Source organism: Candoia aspera, chromosome 11, assembly GCF_035149785.1.
Source record: "Candoia aspera isolate rCanAsp1 chromosome 11, rCanAsp1.hap2, whole genome shotgun sequence".
NCBI lineage: Eukaryota > Metazoa > Chordata > Lepidosauria > Squamata > Boidae > Candoia > Candoia aspera.
In genome coordinates, this window is record NC_086163.1 from 19,650,704 (window position 1) to 19,669,487 (window position 18,784).

Genomic DNA, 18,784 nt, shown 5'->3' on the forward strand with positions numbered 1-18,784 from the left:
GGGAGGAAGATGTAAAACTAGTGACTACAACAGGGTTCTTGATTTTCTTTCATAGTACAGGCAATATAAATTTTAAGGTCAACCTAGATAAAATAGCATTATTTTCCTCAACAGATTCTGAATTAAATGCGCACTGGCATATCTACCCAAAAAAACCTTGTCACTGATCATCATCCTAATTGCAATAAAGATATTGTTGTGCTTGTTTCGTGGTAGCCAAGGGAAAAAAGGGCAGTTATTGGCCAAATGGGTAAAGATGCATTTAGACTTTCCCCCATCACCCTCGCATGATTTTGGGGAAAATTATTTTGCAATGTTATTTTGATGAGCCAACCCTTCAGTGATCTATTAGATTGTGGCTATGTACTCTATACTGTTAATAGTTGTTGATAATAAGATTAAGGCTGCACATTTTTGCACACTGCCATGGAAATTAAGGTACCTTCTGGAGGACACTGGATTGGCTGTCTTACTTGGAGAGCTATCCCATCAAACTTACAGATTCAAAACATGGTTATACTGTCATTCCCAAATTTCTAAAATGCTTTTTTCCCTCATGCCAGAACAGGTCACTTTTTTATTCTTTTCACCATGCAAGAGGCTCCTTGTTTAGCTCTCTTTACCCATTTCCAAAAGAATGCTTTGATTATGTGCTATCAAGTCGGTGTCAACTTTTAGTCACCACATAGACTTCTTCCCTGATGATCTGTCCCCAGCCTGGTCTTTCAGATGTTCCTTTTTTTTTTTTTTTAATCGTATGGCATAGCAGTTTGGTGTTCATGCTGCTTTTTTCTTGCTGGGAAATCTTTGTGAAGTCCAGCAGCCAGATGTGTAGACTATTTAGCTGTGACAAGTCATGTTGCCCGGGGTGCACCACAAGGAGACTAGTCTACATTGCACCGAGTTGGGCTGAGAGTGTGTGACTGGCCCAAGGTCATCCAGCTGGCTTTCATGCCTAAGGTGGGACTAGAACTCTCATACCATGCCTGATTCGCTCTTGGGCTGAGAGAGAGGGACTGGCCCGAGGTCACCCAGCCAGCTTTCATGCCTAAGGCGGGACTAGAACTCACAGACTCCTGGTTTCTAGTCCAGAACCTTAACCACTAGACCCAACTGGTCTTCCAATGATGCACCCAATACTGCTGTAATTGAATCCATCCACCTTTACTTCCACCACTCTGCATTTTCTCTGCCTGTTTAATCTTAGATGTTCCTTGCTCTCAATTTTTGTTCACATTTTTTCTCTCTGTCCATCTTAGTCTCCTTGTTAGGAGCAATTATTCTCTTATGCACATTTTACTCATCCATAGCTTCTTTCACTTCATCATTCTACCAAGCATTCTTTTTCACAATTCCCATTTGCTTAACTCTTCACTTTGGGAGCAACCTGTAACCTATTCTTTTCACTTTAATTCAGTGAATTCCAGCAGCTTCCCCATCCTCTTTCTTTACATCCACTTTTGATTCATTCTGGTGGGAGATTAATCTGTTTTTTGATACTATTTTTTCATGCAAGTGTTGCACTTTGTCTCCGTTACACTATAGCTTCTTCCACTTTTCTTTTATGTCCTTTTCCCCAAGATCCATTTCACAGACTACCAAATGTTGCCCATCCCACATTCAGAATCTCTCATCACCCTTGTATCCTTCAAGAATTATCTCAAACTTTCATCATAAATAATCAAATCCATTAGGCTTTTAGATTTATATCCATTCCTTTGCCATGAAATGCTTCTCTTAAATCATGAACTCCAAACAAACACATCTTTTTCTAAGTAGATGCTCACCAAATAGTCATCATTCTTATTAATCCTTGGATCTGTAAAGGCCACAACAACAGAATGGTCCCCCCCCCTCTTATATCCCAACCTTCTGTATGCCACGGTTGTCACCAGGTGGACCCACAGAGTTTCATCCCATCGTAATAGTCAGCACCAACTAGTTACAATTTTGCAAAGCTGATTGGTGTTTTTTTTTTCCTGAAATGTGTTTATTCTATAGCAAGATAAAAGCATTTGTTTTAGATAAGCAAAATACAAACAACTTAATTGCTGCTATCGTAACTCATAAAAAAGTATAAAACAGCATAAAAACACAATGAGCAATGCCGCAATTAAATCATTCATGTTACCAGTGTTTACATTAAAGCCTCATTTATGAAAACTTTACAGCACATGATCCGAAAACTTACAACCCTTTAAAGAAAATATTTACACTGATTATTCAGATGTGGCAATCCCCTTAAATAATCTACCAATATTACATCATATTTTAAAAACTCACATTTTTTCCCCTTACTTTTTTTTTTTTGTAATAACAGTTTATTTAAGTGCATTTCCTTTTTTTAAAAAATACAGTGTATTAAATCTGAAAGTTCACCCAAACACAGAATAGAATATTCACTTTCTTTTTAATCGGTATGAGCAGGACTGAGTAAGAACGTGTTTTATTCCGAAGTATTGGAGAATTTGGAGAAAAAATAGTAGGATGAGAAGATGGGTTTTTGATGTTTATGAACTTTCACTTGCATTTTTTTCCCTTCAGAAGACATTATTAAAAAGGAAAAAAAATGAGCTTTGGCAAAAGTCTGTGATATTTCTTTTACATTATTATATTATCAATGACAGAAAAACACCGTCAGCTACTCATGTCGTGTAAGTATGATTGTATGAAATCCAATCAACATTTTACAGGTAGTTACAACTGTGCTTTCAAGAGCTCTCATGTGTTCAAACAAATTCCAAAACTAACTGGTGTGAAGTGCATCCGCCAATTTTGCAGGAACAAACAGTTTTAATCTGAAAATTGTAAAAAGGCCTTTTTTTTTTCCAGTCTTCTTGCCCAGGCATATGTAAGACTATTCAATTCACATATTGTCAGTAAAGCTTGGAATAAATTAAAAAAAAAAAGGCCACATTTAAAAAAAAAAGCGGAAAAAAAGAGCACAGCTTATTTTCCTAAGAAACCAAAAGAGCAAAAGGAAAACAAAAAAGGGAAAAAAAAACCCTGAAAAGGAAATATTTATAATTCAGCTAAAGGATTATACCCAGCTACACTGTAATTCTTTATTGCCTATCTAATAGACAGCTTAGAAGTCACTTTGTGTGTTATGCATCCCTGCAGAACTACCCATCGGCAATGCACAGTTTCTGCATGATTCCCAGCTTTGCTTCGTAGGTCATGCAAAGCATCATCGACTCGTGCGTCTTCAGAAAATACTGGCCTGTGATAATAGCTGAGTCTGCGTCTGGCCTTGTGTTTGGGACTGGTGTTGCTGGCTGGCTGGGGGTGGGCTGCTGATGGCCGATACAGGCGAGCTGATCTGTGAGGAGACCGGCGAATGTTGCTGGGGAGAAGGCTGCGACGGGTGGCGCATCTGCTGCAGCTGCTGCTGGTGCATCTGCTGGAGCTGAATCTGCTGGAGCTGCTGCTGCATCTGCTGCTGCATGTGGTGCTGGAAATGCTGCTGCTGCATCTGCTGCTGAATCTGCTGATGGAGCTGCTGCTGGTGGAGCTGCTGCTGTTGCATTTGCTGCTGTTGCAGCTGCAGCTGCTGCAGGTGCTGGAGCTGGTGCTGCTGGCTTTGTAAGGAAGGGCTGACTTGGGAGGACGTTGATGCTGGAGGGCCCGCCATGTTGGCAGTCATGGAGCTGATCAGCGAGCTGGAAATGTTTGTGGGCACGCTCGGTGCAACGGTGACAGGGGCAACGATTGGATTCACGGGCAGCCTCATGGTTAGAGGCTTGGGAGCGATTGCCCTGGGAAGGGATTGCTGAAGAGTCTGCGGGGACGTGACTACGGCTGCGTGTTGGGAAAGGGGGGCATTCAGAAGCAAGGAAGAGGACAGACTCGTGGAGGCCAGAGTCTGCTGGACAGACCGGATCGTCTGGGCTTCAGCTGACTCAGCAGCAGCCTATATTCCAAAAAAAAAAAAAAATGTCATGGTAACAAACCGGTACTCACCCTTTAATTTCATTTCAGACATGTTCTTAAATAAAACCAAAAAAAAAAAGGCAAAAGTACAAGTACATGGACTCACACTACAACAGTTTGTTGATCCTGTTTGCTTAATGTCGCATTTTAGTTAATTTACCTTAGTACTGTCTAATTTGACAACTAAGTAATAAAAATAGTGAGCCATTCCCTAATGTTCTGGGGTTCTTAGTTATGATCCAGTGTAAAAAGAAACCATTTGAATCATGGAATCTTTCGTGAATGATTCTTATTTTTGCACCATACAGATTTTTTTCCAGTCCCAGCAGAGAGCCATGATGTTTCTTCTGCTTCCCTTCTTCCCTTGCTGTAATCTACACCATCAGCACCGCCAAAGAGTGACGCATTACATACTAAATCTAATTGGAAGTTGAAAACTCAAGTCTTAGTCTTTCTTATCACCTGCTCCCTCATCCCTTTCGGCGGAGGAGTCAGTGGTTGATCTTGAATCACCTTTTGCGTGGATAACTGATGCTCTGGAGTCAAAGGGCCGAAAGGGGCTCCCTGCTCAGTGCCTGAATCCAGATTAAAGCATCCATGAAAAAATATCTATCCAGCTTCTGCCTGAGCACATTAACTCAAAAGAACCCATCAACAACTTTGGTGATTAGTTCCATTTTTTATCTTTTCTTCATGTTAGGAATGTTTTGGTTAACATTCAACCAGAATCTGTCTCAGTGTAAAGAAGTAAGGCCATTATTCTGTGCTGTGCTCTCTGCAGTAATAGGGGACAGGTCACGTCCTTCTGAGCTGCAATCTTTCAGGTTCTTGAAGTGTGCTATCATACCCCGCCTCCGTTTTTATTCTCAGAGCTAAATGAACTCCCCCCTCTCAATCTCTCCTTCTAGGACCCTGATTACCCTTCTTTTCTTCTCACCTGTTTTCTTACAACCTGCCACTGTCAGGGAGGTGCCAAAGAGGAGCAAATCTCCTGCCAACTTTTCTTTGCCACTGTAGCCTCTCCAGCAAAGAGAAAGAACCTGCTTGGTCCTCTGAACTGGAAATTCCACAGATGTAGCCTGCTGTCACCTCCCTTTGAAGCATATACATTTTACCACAGGGTCAAAGTTCCCTCCACAAAGAGATTAAAAAAAAAAAAAGAAACCCTGATGCTTATTTATTTTTGACAAGACGATTTACAAAGAAAACACACCCGCATGGAAAACACTGCTCCTCTATGTTTAACTGAAGTCGGCATTAAGCTTACCTTGGAAACCAAGCTAGCTCTGTAGGCAGCAAGTGCCTTAAGGTATTCCTTCTTCGCAGCTTCCGTTTTCCTTTTATACACCTGTTAAAAATGGTACAGTTTTAATACCACACCTTCAAGCGTATAAGCTTCACATAATACAGTTGTTCTTGCCTCAAGAGGAGCTGTTACGGTCTCATAAAAAAAGACGAAAACTGAAAGGGACAATTGCCAACAATCTCAATACTGCATGTCCCCCTCCTCCTACTGAGACTCGGACTGAGTGATGGCAAAACCTTTTCAGCATTAAAGAGAAGGCTGAGATTGAAGCTGAAATGAAAAACGCACCCTGATCTCATCACCTCACCCACCCACTCCATTTTCATCTCTTCCATGAACGTTTGCAAACACCTCATTCTTGTCCGAATTTTTTTAAAAATGCCCATGCTTTCTCCAAATACAGGACATGTTTCATTGCCAATGAAATCTCAATATGAGATTGTATCATCAAGGGCAAAGCCAATGCAGAATGATGGCATTGCTGTTTTTCTGAATGAGCTTGACTCCCCTTTGTGATGTTACCATATAATGAATTCTTATTGGCTACATGACTATAGTGAAGATATGGTTCTCTGAAGGGCACAACTGATCGGTTCTGGGCAGGATAGGATATAGCCACTGGCTGAAAGGGATATACGAAGCTATTTTCTTCCTTACAAGAGAAGGAGTAAATGTTGGGAAGACTGCAAATCCTCTCCTTTCCTTTCGCCTTCTAAAAATAAACTTATTTATGAGGTTTATCAGGGTCTGTCCTAAATTCAGTTCAACTCTCTCAGTGATGCCTTCTTTGCACAGAGGCGGTAAATGCATTCCAGGTTTGTGCACAATGTGAGGAGGCTTGCATTACTGAACTTTCCTTTTGCACAAAACAAATTAAAAAAAGAAAGCAGCAGCAAAACAAAAATGCCTGAATTGTTTCTTGGGATAGAAGAAAAAAAAAAACTTTTTAAGAAAGTCTGTTCTGCCTGTATTTTGTACGTGTGTGCGTGTGTGTGTACAAGTGAGCACATGCAAGGAGTACGGTATCGCTCAATAATTGTGTATCAGTCCTTCCTATCAGTTAAAAATGCTTCTAATCAGTTGATCAATTTGTTCATTAAAATACTGCCAAAGTACTAGCACTGCAATTTAAGACCACTGAGATCTTGAATCTTGCTTCTCAGGCGAGACTACAGATAACCTAGTCATCTTCCCATCTGTGCTAGCTTCCTAATTAATGAAGTCCAAAAAGATCAGCCCACTGGTTTAATTAGATGTATTGTAAGCTTTGGCATCTTTCCATCCATCTTCAGTCCCCAAAACTTCAAAGCACCCCTCCATTTACCTGTTTTTGCTCTTCTCCTAAGCTATCCCACATGGAAGCCACAATTTTTGAAACCTCTCCAAAGGTGGCATTCGGGTTCTGGCCTTTAATTGCTGCTTGCGTGTCCCTGAAGAACAGGGCATATGCAGACACAGGCTTCTGTGGTTCATTAGGATCTTTCTTTTTCTTTTTCTTTGGAGTTTTTGGCTTCTTGCCAGAATCTGGTGCAGCCCTTTTTTCTCCTGCAGCCTAAGAGCAGAAACATGGAAAATGAGTGTTGTCTTTTCGGCGCAAGATGTTATAAAGACAATAAGGTAGTAAAATGCTTTGGATCTGAAGGGGAAAAGATGCTTGGACGTGAGGGGAAGCACATGAGCAGTGCTTGTCCGCAACTCCTTAAACTAAATGTGCCTTCTCCCTGGAACATGTGCAGCTGCTTTAAGGAGCCACAGACAGGTGAGCTCCAAAGCATGCACAATCCTAGGAAATACAGCTGGTGCTCTATTGTAAATACAAGCACTCACACATGCCCAGGCTCCCCATCCCCAAACCTCAAATACTTTGTATGGAGACAATGGTACCAATTCATTGCAAACTATCAGGGTTGACTCATTTTGAAAACATCCATTGAAGAATAGACTGGGGACTGCCTGCGGCCCACCAGCATCCCACTTGTGACCTTCAGAAAGACCCCTTCCTCAGTGGCTTGGTCCCAAAACTTGGACCAGTTAATTTTTGTTTTTTCCCATTTTTCAAACTTTGAAGGGGATCAGGAGCAAACTGGCTAGCAGAGGTTTTGTAGAGGTCAAGGTACCTACTTTAACCCTTCAAAAGCCCAACTCACCCCAGCTCACAGGCTGCCCCTAAGCCTATGTCTCTCCATTCAGTTCTCACCCTGCCAAATTCCACAGCTGGAGCAACTAAGCATTACAGTAAAGCTTTTTCTGATGCCATATGGAAGCCACTAGCATTTGAGAAATAAGATACTCTGTATGGAGGAAAGAGGAAGCCACTCTTCATACATTTTCAGCCCTTTTGTTCACGCTGTTTCCAATGTCTTTGTTAATTTTTCCAGGTCAAAGAACAATTAGTAGAGTTATTCTTCCATCATTTCTGAGCTCCAATGAATCTCTCTGCAGCTGCCCTCCATGGCCTGTAGGCAGAGTTCTAGCAGAAAGGGCACTTGCTGGATCCACACGATTAATATTAGGCTTTCTACATTTGCAAATCTCCTGGTTTTCATCAGGAACCTGCACAACAATCTCTTTATATAGTTTGCTATAACCTGCTCTGGCCCTCTGGCTTAAGGTTAGTAATGGCAAAGGTTTCCTCCATCCCAGGGAAAATAAAGCAAAAGAAAAATAGATGTAATGTTAGAAACACACAGATATAAAATTCTGCTATTTGTTTCCATTTCAAAAACAGATTGCTGTTGTTCAGATATATTTCTCAGCTTGCCACCTTTCTTTTGTGTGGTCATTTAATCTCAGATGAAAATGAGTTTGAGAGCAGGTGCAAGACTTTTGTGAAAAGGTAAAGGCTGCTTTTTAGAAAGAAATGCATCAGTTTTAAAAAACATGGATACACAAGGTAATATGTTAAAATGTCAAAAGCATTGCAGACAGAGGTGACAAACAGAATTACTGCATCTATAAGATATGAAAGTTGTCATGATGCCCCTTACAATGGTAACATCCTTCTTTTGAAAAAGACACACAAGAGCAACAATGGATCTCTCATAAGCATCTATCATACAACTGGATAAAGATGGTGGCCCACTATATATTCAGCTCCTCTTTTTAAAAACAAACAAACCAACCAACCTACACCTATCAATTTAGGTAGAATTGATTTTCTCCTGTATGGTGTTACAATAGAACACTTACAGGCTCTAGATAGTCCACAGATAGGTAACTCCCCCAAATTATCTGAAAATCTGTTATCTTGGGCAAGAATTCTGAAATCTTATGGGAGCAAAACCACAGAAATCTCATAAGTTGAGGTTATCTTGTAAAAATCCAGCCATTCTTAAAATAATTCTGAATTTTGGGGAGGTGCCTGCTGTTTTAATCTATTTTATGCAGAAAGTGTTTTGTTTGTTTTTAGCAAGTGCTGTAACTTACTCTGTTGGGATCATCTGCATCTTCTTCATTTATAGAACTGGACGGTGAGGGAGTTGCTGATTTACTTGCAGGAGGGGAAGGAGATGTATGTGGCAAATTGGTACCCCCTAGATTTAATCCCAGTTGAGCACTTAGCTGGGATTGGTTAATAGTAGTAAGCTGATTAGGAGGCATAATTCCTGAACGAGCGGCTTCAGTCATGTGGACAACAGATCTCATAATCAAAGAATGGTCCTGACGATACTGAGGCATATCTGTATGAGTATGATCCTGAAACAGAAAGAATAGTGGGCTATTTAGGTAATAGAATTTTGGACTTTGAAAAAGCAGGATAGGAAGAGTATTGACACTTTTGAACTTTGGTGTTGGAGAAGATTCCTGAGGATAACACAGACAGCCAAGAAAACAAATCAAGGGATCATTGAACAAATCAATCCAGAGTTGATTTGGGCACAAATGACCAGGCTCAAATTATCTACTTTGGACACATTATGCAAAGACCCAAGTCTCTGGAGAAAGTTGTAATGCTGGAAAAGGTGGAAGGAAAGAGGACAACAGCAGCAAGGTGGATGGGCCCAGTTCCCATGATGATGAGTATGCTGTTAGAAGACCTGAAAGACCAACTTAGGGACAGATTGTCATGGAGAAAATCAATTTATGTGGTTGTTAAGAGTTGACACCAACTTGATGGCAATCAATCAATCAATCAAAGGTAACAGAATTCTCGAGTCATCAGACAGAGCAAATATTTCCAATAGTTTTAATGAAAGGACCCGGGGAACTGCTGCTGTTCCCATGTTCCCACTTTATCTAATGCTAAGCATGTGGAACTGACATAATTGCATATTGTCTCCTATGCACCCAATCCCACCATTCTGGGTTTCTGTCCTCCTGTGTTAGACTTAGCCTGGAGGTCTTATTTTCTGAAAAACACAATGTATGCTGATAATACTATATGACTTAGAGTGAAATAAATTTACCTATTATCAGACAGCTTGATGCGTAAAAACATCCAAAGAAGAGGTGGGAAAGCAAAAACATTGCCACAATTTTTATATTAGTTCATCTGTCTCCTGATGTTTCTGTCTCCCAGGATCAGAAGAATGTAATTTTTGCATGTGGCATCTACCTTTTTGTCTATTTTGTGTGTGAATATGTTCATATGTATAAAATGCATATCAGTGGAACGTGGAGAGATATTTAAGAGGGAATTCACTGCCAGCTGACATTTGGGCTAGGATGCATGGTTGATTGTTGGCTGGTTAGATGGTGTATCTTGGGTCCTGGAAAAATGGGAGGGAGGGTGGGTGGTGGTGGTAAAGAATGATGCTGGAGAGGAGGCGCGGTGGAAATCAGAGCTAGGCATTCTCAGTGAAAGCAGAGTTGATGCTTGAAACCATTACCATCTTCAGGAGCCTAGTATTCAGCCTTGATATCAAGTCTCTGGATCCTTAGTGGCCCTGACTTCCAGCTACTGACACTATATACCAAATCAGTTTGTAAACCATGATTTTGTGCTAAATGAGGCAGCTGACCAGGGTGCCCCCAGAAGGGGTTTCCTCTCTCAGAGATACTCCCACCTGAATTTCAGGTATGGCATCAGCTGTGAACCCAATATAGGGTGGATGGGATACTTGTGGTCCTTTGAGTAGCCTTTCTCAAAGCCCTTCCAAAACACCAAGAAACTGCAGGGCCTTGTCCAGGCAGTCTCCGAGAATCAGAAACGATTGAACAGATTAAGAAAAAAAATAGCATACTTTTGTTAGGGAAAGTCTTGCTATATTGCTATCACCATATTTTCAAGTGCCTGCCAGCAAGGTTTAGGGCAAATCATCCTCAAATTCTTCACTATCCTTTTTAATACTACAGAAGAGGAAATTTATTAAATACGTGACTGGAGGGAATCGTGTTAAGACCTTTAATTTTAGTTAAATGGAAGAAAATATAAAATAAGTGAAGGTTAGTTTTTGTCTTGGCTCCATCAACTCCTTTTTGGAAAGGGCCTCTGTATGCCAAGCGTGGCCCTTGGTTGAGAAAACATTGCACGTTTATGCTAGAGGATTGTTTTCTGTAATTAGTTGTGTTTTCCTCCCTTAGCAATGACGACAGCATGTTCAGAATAACCAAGACTTCTTTTACTAAAGTGTTCCAATCACTAAACACACTAATGAAGCCTGAAATAAGCATTTTAGCTGTAATGTATTAAATAACACTAATGTAACATTGTTTTAATTATAATCACACTCATTTCTCTTATCTATATCAAGATCACAAAGTAGATATTAAAAAGAAACAGTATATTTAAAAAACATGCAAAAATTGGAAGCACACATTTTATAAAGGAAAGTAAGCTGAAATCATGCCTACTCAGGTTTGAAATAATTTCAAGAATATTTTTATCGATTGATTGATCTATCATATTTATATGACTGCCCATCTCACACAATGCGACCCAATTAGTCTGTTTAGTAAAAATAGTAAGAAACCAATGAATGTTTAGATTTGAAATGTGGTTTCAGTAACATTTAAAGTATCTTCATTTGTTTCTTCCTTTGAAAAACAACATAAGCTCTTGATAAGATTAAAAAATAACCATCAGCAATGACTTACTTCTTTTGTGCCATAACACCGTTAAAATTATGATAAACAGATACTGACCAGCATACGAAGAAAAAGCTGAAAGACACTTCAAACTAGCTTTCAGCTGTTTCTTAACCTACATGGGTTAATATGAATTTCAATGACTTTAATCATAATTTTATTTAATAATTGTTGTATCATTAATTCTTAAAAGAATACGACAATACTAATGATTGGTAAATCATGGTAAACAGAAGGTAAGATCTGCATGCAGCCTAAGGTAAGTTTTATAGAAAAGCAAGTCTGTGATACAATATTATTCTCCCACCTTCCTCCTCACGACACCTAATCTCATCTAAATAAGATTCTCTCCCCAAAGCACTGTGGTATTTTTAAGACGTTCCAAAAACTCACATTTTCATAGAGGAAAACTTTACACCCACCAACACGCGCACTCCAAGAATGGTGTATATTTTTGTAAAACCTGAGGTAATTTATTTTTAATAAAAGAAAAGGAAGAAAATAAATGTGGGCTGAAAAAAGGCAATTATTTTACCATCTGTTTCTTCAATATCTGAAAAGGAATTTCAAAATTCATCAAAGCTAACCTTCTCTTATGTACAACAGGCTAAGCTGAAAGAATGTTAACAAGTTCAATTTTCATTCAATCAGCACCACTGCTCCCTGAAATGTTTCATTGCAGGAAAGAAATAAAAAATAATCTATATGGTAATTATTAGGATGAATCCCCCAGTAACTTTCAGCAACATAAAAGGTCAGTTCTATTCAAGATATTTTATCAGTCCCTTGCACATACTCCTGTGCTGTCATTTTAAATCTGAACAGCATTTTATTTTCCCATTTACAGCTACCTGCAGAATTAAGTATTTAAGCCAAATAAGAAAAAAAAGAGAGAGAGAGAAAAATCTTGAATGCTGGCAAAGGCTATAATAGCATGGAGATAAATTGTTCAGCTGCTCTCTCCCAGGCCTCTAGGGCTACAGATTTTTCTTCTCCTGGTGCACTGTGGGTATTCAAAACTTGTTCAACATGATTTCATTTCATTTCAGGCAGTGCCTGAGAAAACTAAATTACAGAATCAATCATACAGAAGGTCAGAGTGAGACTTCATTACAAGTATTGCATGCTTGCATGAATATCTTTCATTTATGACTGACCCAATATGTCACAATAGCTGTCTAGTAAAAATAATCCACTTTCTGAAATTGATGTACTACTGATGTCAGTGCTACTCAGCGGGCTGGGCAGATTATAGAGAGATGTTTAAAGGTGGAAAAAAAGAAGAGAATAAAAAGATAGAACTCTATGGAGCACAAGGAACAGCTCTGAAGAACTGTCATCCTTTACAGATTAAAATAATTTCTCAGGTGATCATCTACACAGTCAATGGTGCTTTAGTTTGTAATGACTTTTGATAGTATTTGCCAATGGATTTCCATCTGCTTATGTCTAGATGTATACATGTTTTTCCGTATCATGTTATGCCCTGGGTGCTTTTCTGAACACAAATTGCACTTTATTCAATTTTTCCCTCCAGTAATTCATTTAAGAATGTTGATATTTTGTATTACCATATTATTAAGATGCCAATGCTAATGATACTGTATCCCTTTCATCCCTCGTTTCTGCATAGCTCCATTTGGAGAAGTGAAATCTCAACCTAACAGAATGCATTTAAATTAAGATAAATGTTTCTTTGTTTCCTGTCTATAATCATAAACTAATCAGCAATATGAAAAATTGTCGCTCTCTCTACAAACAATAGCAGTAACAGGCTAGTTAGGGAATATAAGACAATGCATCATGAGTTACCTTATTAATCTTTTCTTGAAAGAGGTACGAAAATGTTAATCTATCAACAACCATCTTTAATAACTGGGGGGGCACATTCAGTTTGGCTATAAAGCTGCTTACTTGCACTTAAAATACAGCAATCTTAAGTTACTAGTGGAATGTAAAGTATTGTTTATTATTCTGATTGTCTTCTGGCAGCAAATCTGAGAGATGCCTGTAAAAGTACTGTTATGTAGCTAGTCAACTCAGTACCCCGAGGGAAACATGGGCAAACCGTGACATAACCTATTTTTACTCATGCCTCTGGCAATTTTATATTCAAGTTTGTAGGTGAACATGTCAGGCAGTAGTCAGAATAAATCTGGAGACACAGTGTATTAATCATAGCTTTGCCCAAGTACATTTCATTTCTTCTTGGTTTGCGCTTGAAAATTTCATGACATTTCTTCAAGGTGACATCCTACTGGACATCTCAACAGGGTCAATCCATAAATCCAATTAAAAACTATCCATTGCAATCAAGCTGCTTAGAATGGTTGTGTTTCCAAAAACATCCAGGACTGCATGTAGTATATAAGAAGTTATGTTCTTACAGAGCTCCTCAATATGGCTTAGGCCTGGATATCCATGGGACCGTCTTTGATCTTCAAAAAGATCAGAATGGTGCGCTCTCTCCCAGTCCTTTTTCTTAAGGAATGTCATCTTCAGGGACCACAAAAATGAGCCTTCTGGGTAACTGCCCTCCTTCTTTGGAACAATGTTCCTCCAGAGATTAGATTGGTTCTTGTCCTGCAGGTTTTTCAGAAAGCCACTAAACGCTGGCTTTTCCAGAAGCCTTGTGAATAGATTGGTGATGAACCGAACCCTTCTACTAGGCGTTTAGATGTTCTGACTGTTCTTGGAATGCTGCTGTTTTGTTTCTGGTACCATGTATGATGGTTTTATTTTATTTATTTTATTTTGGAAGCTGCTATGAGCACTGTTGGATTGAGTGGCATATAAACTGCAGTAAACGAAATACATTTAGGCCACTGGGCATGTTTGACATGAGGAGAACGTGTTGTGAGCACCACAATGGGTGTGGCAGCCATCACATTTATCTGTTGCCTACCATTCTGTAGTTCCCCAGGTTATTCACTGTCAGTCTCCCTGGCATCTGTTGCCAGCCATTCATCATTTTTATTTTCTCAGAATGGCTACATGTGGACTCCAAGAATATTGTTGGCAATACAGGATATTCTGGAAGATGATGTTCCTCTTTGCAGCATGCTAGGCTTCCTTTTTACTTTTCTTTAATTTTCCTTAAAAGCAATAATTATCTTTATTATTTTAAAAGCAATAATTATCTTTATTAGAGCAGGGGGCTCAGCAAGCTCCAAGAGAGGCATTCATGGGGATGCTGATGCCCACAGATGTCATCCTGAGATTCCCAGAATTATTCCCATTTCAATATATCTTACACAATACTGAAACTAGATCTGTAGTTTCTTTAAGATCTGTGACTTAACTATCAATACTGTTTTAACAACTTGACAACAAAGATGCAATAAAATTTGAGAAGCTGAACACTGCTGCATGCAGACATTGTACGAATGTAGATTAATATCATAATTATTTTATGGCCCCATAGTTAGTTCTTTCAGATACAGCAAACCCAATTGACCATGAAATGAAATTTCATAGTTAAAATGCCTCCTTTACGTTTTTTTTATTGCAGTAATAAAAAAAAATGGCTCCAAGGAAAGGTAATTCATAAAATATACAATTTAAATAAAGGAATTTTATTATTAATAAATATGTATCAGTTTAATAAAGTGCATATTTAAAATAAATAATGACAGGCATGTACCACCACATCTTTGACATATAAATTTAATATTCAGGATGATGTTAATCTTAAAGAGGCAAAGGAACTCAGTAGAAAATCTGGTTATTTTCAGCTGACCATTTTTCCTGCTTCAGATATTTACCTTTCCATTTTTTTTCAATTTTTGATAATATTTTCTTCTAACTCCTGCCCTGTATATAGTTTCTCCTTACCTAAGCATCATTTGCATTTGCAGTAGCTGAACTTCCAAAAAAAGCAAAAGACGTGGAAACTATGGGAATCCATGTCTTGGATGTCATCAGTAGTGGATAAAGGACCCTGGCTATGTCCTTCTCTTGGCAAATCAATCGACCAGTGGAAAATTTGCATCATGTTCTAACCTCTTTTTCATTCATTCATTCATTCATTCATTCATTCATTCAGTGTATAAGCCACCGCAATCTGTCATGAATGTGGGAGACTTACCAAAAAAAAAAAACAAACCACCCCAAGCAATATAAATGGTACAACACCTAAAAAAGTAGAGTTGGAGAAACACCACCATGTAAAAACCAAAACACCACACAAAGAGTCCATCACCCACTCTAACACAAGACCTGGGGAAACAGTCAGACCTTATGGGCTTGTTTAAATAATGTGAGGGTGGGAACTATGCAAATCTCAGTTACAATATTGTTTTAGAGGGCAGCCACCATGGCAGAGAAGGCTTCCTTCCTGGGTCCCACCAGACAACCCTGTTTAACCAATGAGACCTGGAGCATGCCAACTCTATCAGGATGTATGGAACAGGCAGAAACTACTCAAATAACACCATGCCACAAAGGGTTTTATATATGATAAGGAACACCTGGAACTGCACCTGGAGCCCAAATAGAAACCAGTACAGCTCACGAAGTGTAAGTGATACATGGGCATACAGTGGCATGCTCATAACTGCCCGTGCCACTATGATAGTACTGAGATCCTGGATCTGCTGCAGCTTCCAAGTGGTCTTCAAGGACAGTCCCATGTGAAGTAGATTGGGATAGTCCAGACATAAAGTTCAAGTAACTGTCTTAAAAGCCTCCCTCTCAGATACAGGCACAACTCATGCACAAGATGAATTTGTGCAAAAGCCTTCCTGACCACAGCTGCCACCTACTATTCCAGCAGGAGCTCTGAATCCAAGAAGACCCCCAAATGATACTGGACCCCAAACTAATGGATGACCTTACCCAGTGGCCTCATGTAGATGTTAAACAGGAGGAATGGAAGCATCAAGCCTTGAGGCACCCCAGGTAGGAGAGGCCTATGGCTCAGTCTCTTCTCTCCATCAACACTGACTAGAACTCACCATAGAGAAAGTAGGTAGAACTACCAGAATGTTGTGTCCCCAATCCTAACTCCCACAAGTGGTCCAGAATACCGTGGTTAATGGTATCAAAAGCCACCAAAAGATCAAATACAGCCAGGATAGTTGCACTAATCCTGTTCTGGGTCCACCAAAGGTCATTTACAAGTGTGACCATTGCTTTCTCAGTAGTATGCCCCAGTTTGAAAACAGACTGAAAGGGTCTAGAAAATCCATATATTCCAGGACTCTCTGTAACACCCCAACCAACTTTTCAAGGATAGTTAGAAATTGGATAAAAACTTTTGAAAACTTATGTAAGATTTTATGACTAAGACTAACTTAGAAGGCTACTAGGAGGATAAAATGTAAGAGAGAGTGGGAAACATCCCTTGGAAATAATGTGGTATTGATATTATAAATAAATGGAGGGGGAAATCAAATGTTTCACTCAGTATTGCACTAGACTGGTCTTCTTCTCAGCTGGTCCCACGTGACCACATGTTCATGCTCCTCTACCCAAATTCTATTTGATTCTTTAAAGAATGGGCACTTAAATCTGCCTCCATGATTCTATATGACCCTTACAAAGTTTATTTGAAAAAGAACCCATTTCCTGACCAATGAATGTTCTAGAAACAGTGTTTATTCCCTGTGTTCCAAACAGCTAAGTTGCCTGTATGTAAAAATTGTAACTGCATTTTTTTTTGTTGTGCACCCACATCCTGGAAACTTGACAGCTACAACTCCACAATCAAACTAGAAGGACCTGAAGACATGGTTCTGCCGCCGTGCCTGGGGGTCCGGCAATGGTCGGAAGCTTTTAAAATGTTTTAAAACAATTATTGATTGTTTATATATCTTTGTATATTGGCTTTTTAACTTGTTGGATTGTTTTTATCTGTTGTGAGCTGCTTAGAGTCGCTTACATGAGATGTGCGGCCACACAAATTGAAATAAAAATGTAATAACTCAAGCAAACATTTCAGCAAATATGAAAAATAAATAAGTGATACTCAGGACTCTTCTGGACCCCAGGAACATACATTCAGTTGGATCACTTCATCTTTTGTTTCTTTTTATCAATCCCTTTTAATGTTTTTATTGACACCATCGGTTTCATTCTTTATTTTTAGTTTAAGAACACTGTTAAGAACTGGCCTACACATGAAACAGATATAATAATTTTGTAACCTCTGGCCTATATTTGAGCCTGAATGTTCAGGGGTTCCCCAAGGCCTGGAAAATATTCCAAGGGTCCTCCAGAGTCAAATGGGTGAGAAAGGCAGACTTATCTGGTAGACACCCTCTTTGAAATAAGGACATACTTCTGAAAAGATGGGTATAGGCTTGGACTGGCAACAGAATATTAGAATAGCTTCTCAAAATTCTTAAAAATATAGTACCTTGTATGTATATAAAACAATTATATAATAGAAATTTCAATATTAAGGAATCAGCTCAAGACCTAAACCTATATTGTTTAACATACATTTTGAGGTAATCTGCAGCTGTTTCTTCTTTTCATACAAAATTGTTATACTCAATCATTTTATGCTTGTATTATTTATATTCTAAATTGTAACTAAATTGTAACTTTTTTCTCTTTTTCCAATAGTCCAAGTTATCTAAACAACAGAATAACTGGAAAACTGTACAAATATCCTTGTATTGAGACAATATACTGTATCAAGACTGATAGCAATATAATAAAAAGAAATACACACACACACATATTCTTTTTTTATATTATAGTGTTTTATACACTGTCATGGTTTCTGTCCCAATGGTCCCGCAAACACCGTAACATGTTCCCATGCCATGTTGGTGCTGACACATGTTGCTGTACAGGAGGGGGCTGTCTCTGTTCTTTGTACCAGGCACTGATGTGAGGAGTCAGGAATGTGTGTTTGGGTTATCTCGCCTGGTCAAGGACATTTTCCCGGCGACTGGCAGGAACTGTTGGGGGCACCTGCAAGGAATGGACTTGTACTGACTCTGGGGGGAGGGATTGGGAACTGCCTAGGCTTTTATTGAGTGAAATCCCGCCCTTTTACTATCCTCTGCTTTGCTTGTGATCCTGCATATTATTCATTATTAAATCAGATATCCATGAAAACCTTGTGTGAGTCTGATAGTGATTTTGAATAGGCAGTCCTTACATACACAAACAGACATTTTTATATTATTATATTGTGTGTGTGTGTATGTATGTGTGTATGTGTATATGTGTGTGTAAATATATATATGTATATATCTCCTTGCACTTTCAGGCTCAGCTGCACAGAAGTGCTTTAGGGCACACACTTTAGAATATACCATAACTCCTTAATCAAGTGTGTTGTTTCCTGGCATGATGCTGCAGCTGCAGAAAGACGGTGTGTGGCTGCTTTAAAGAGCTGCAAAAGGGTATTTTATTCATGCCGCAGTGCCCTTTTCTGCCTCTGAATCTGAAGTTCTACACTTTATCTTTAAAAAAGCTAGAGAAGTTTAAGTAATGATTATACAATTTGGTATTTTCTAATGTTTCCAAGCTGGTTATTAAAATAGGAACATCAAAGTTAAA

The 18,784-nt window shown here is 39.0% G+C and overlaps 1 protein-coding gene across 2 annotated transcripts in view; it reads right to left on the reverse strand.

The window, feature by feature from the left end:
• Window positions 1-2,136: 2,136 nt before the first annotated feature.
• Window positions 2,137-18,784, reverse strand: part of TOX3 (TOX high mobility group box family member 3) — an 81,289-nt gene continuing 64,641 nt past the window's right edge. For both annotated transcript variants that reach the window (XM_063312895.1, XM_063312896.1), the window contains 4 exons: window positions 8,666-8,935; window positions 6,564-6,791; window positions 5,201-5,281; window positions 2,137-3,913 (listed from right to left, as the gene is read on the reverse strand). In XM_063312895.1, coding sequence (XP_063168965.1) covers window positions 3,209-3,913; window positions 5,201-5,281; window positions 6,564-6,791; window positions 8,666-8,935 — 1,284 coding nt within the window. In that variant the 3' untranslated portion in view covers window positions 2,137-3,208. The remainder of the gene's footprint in view (window positions 3,914-5,200; window positions 5,282-6,563; window positions 6,792-8,665; window positions 8,936-18,784) is intronic.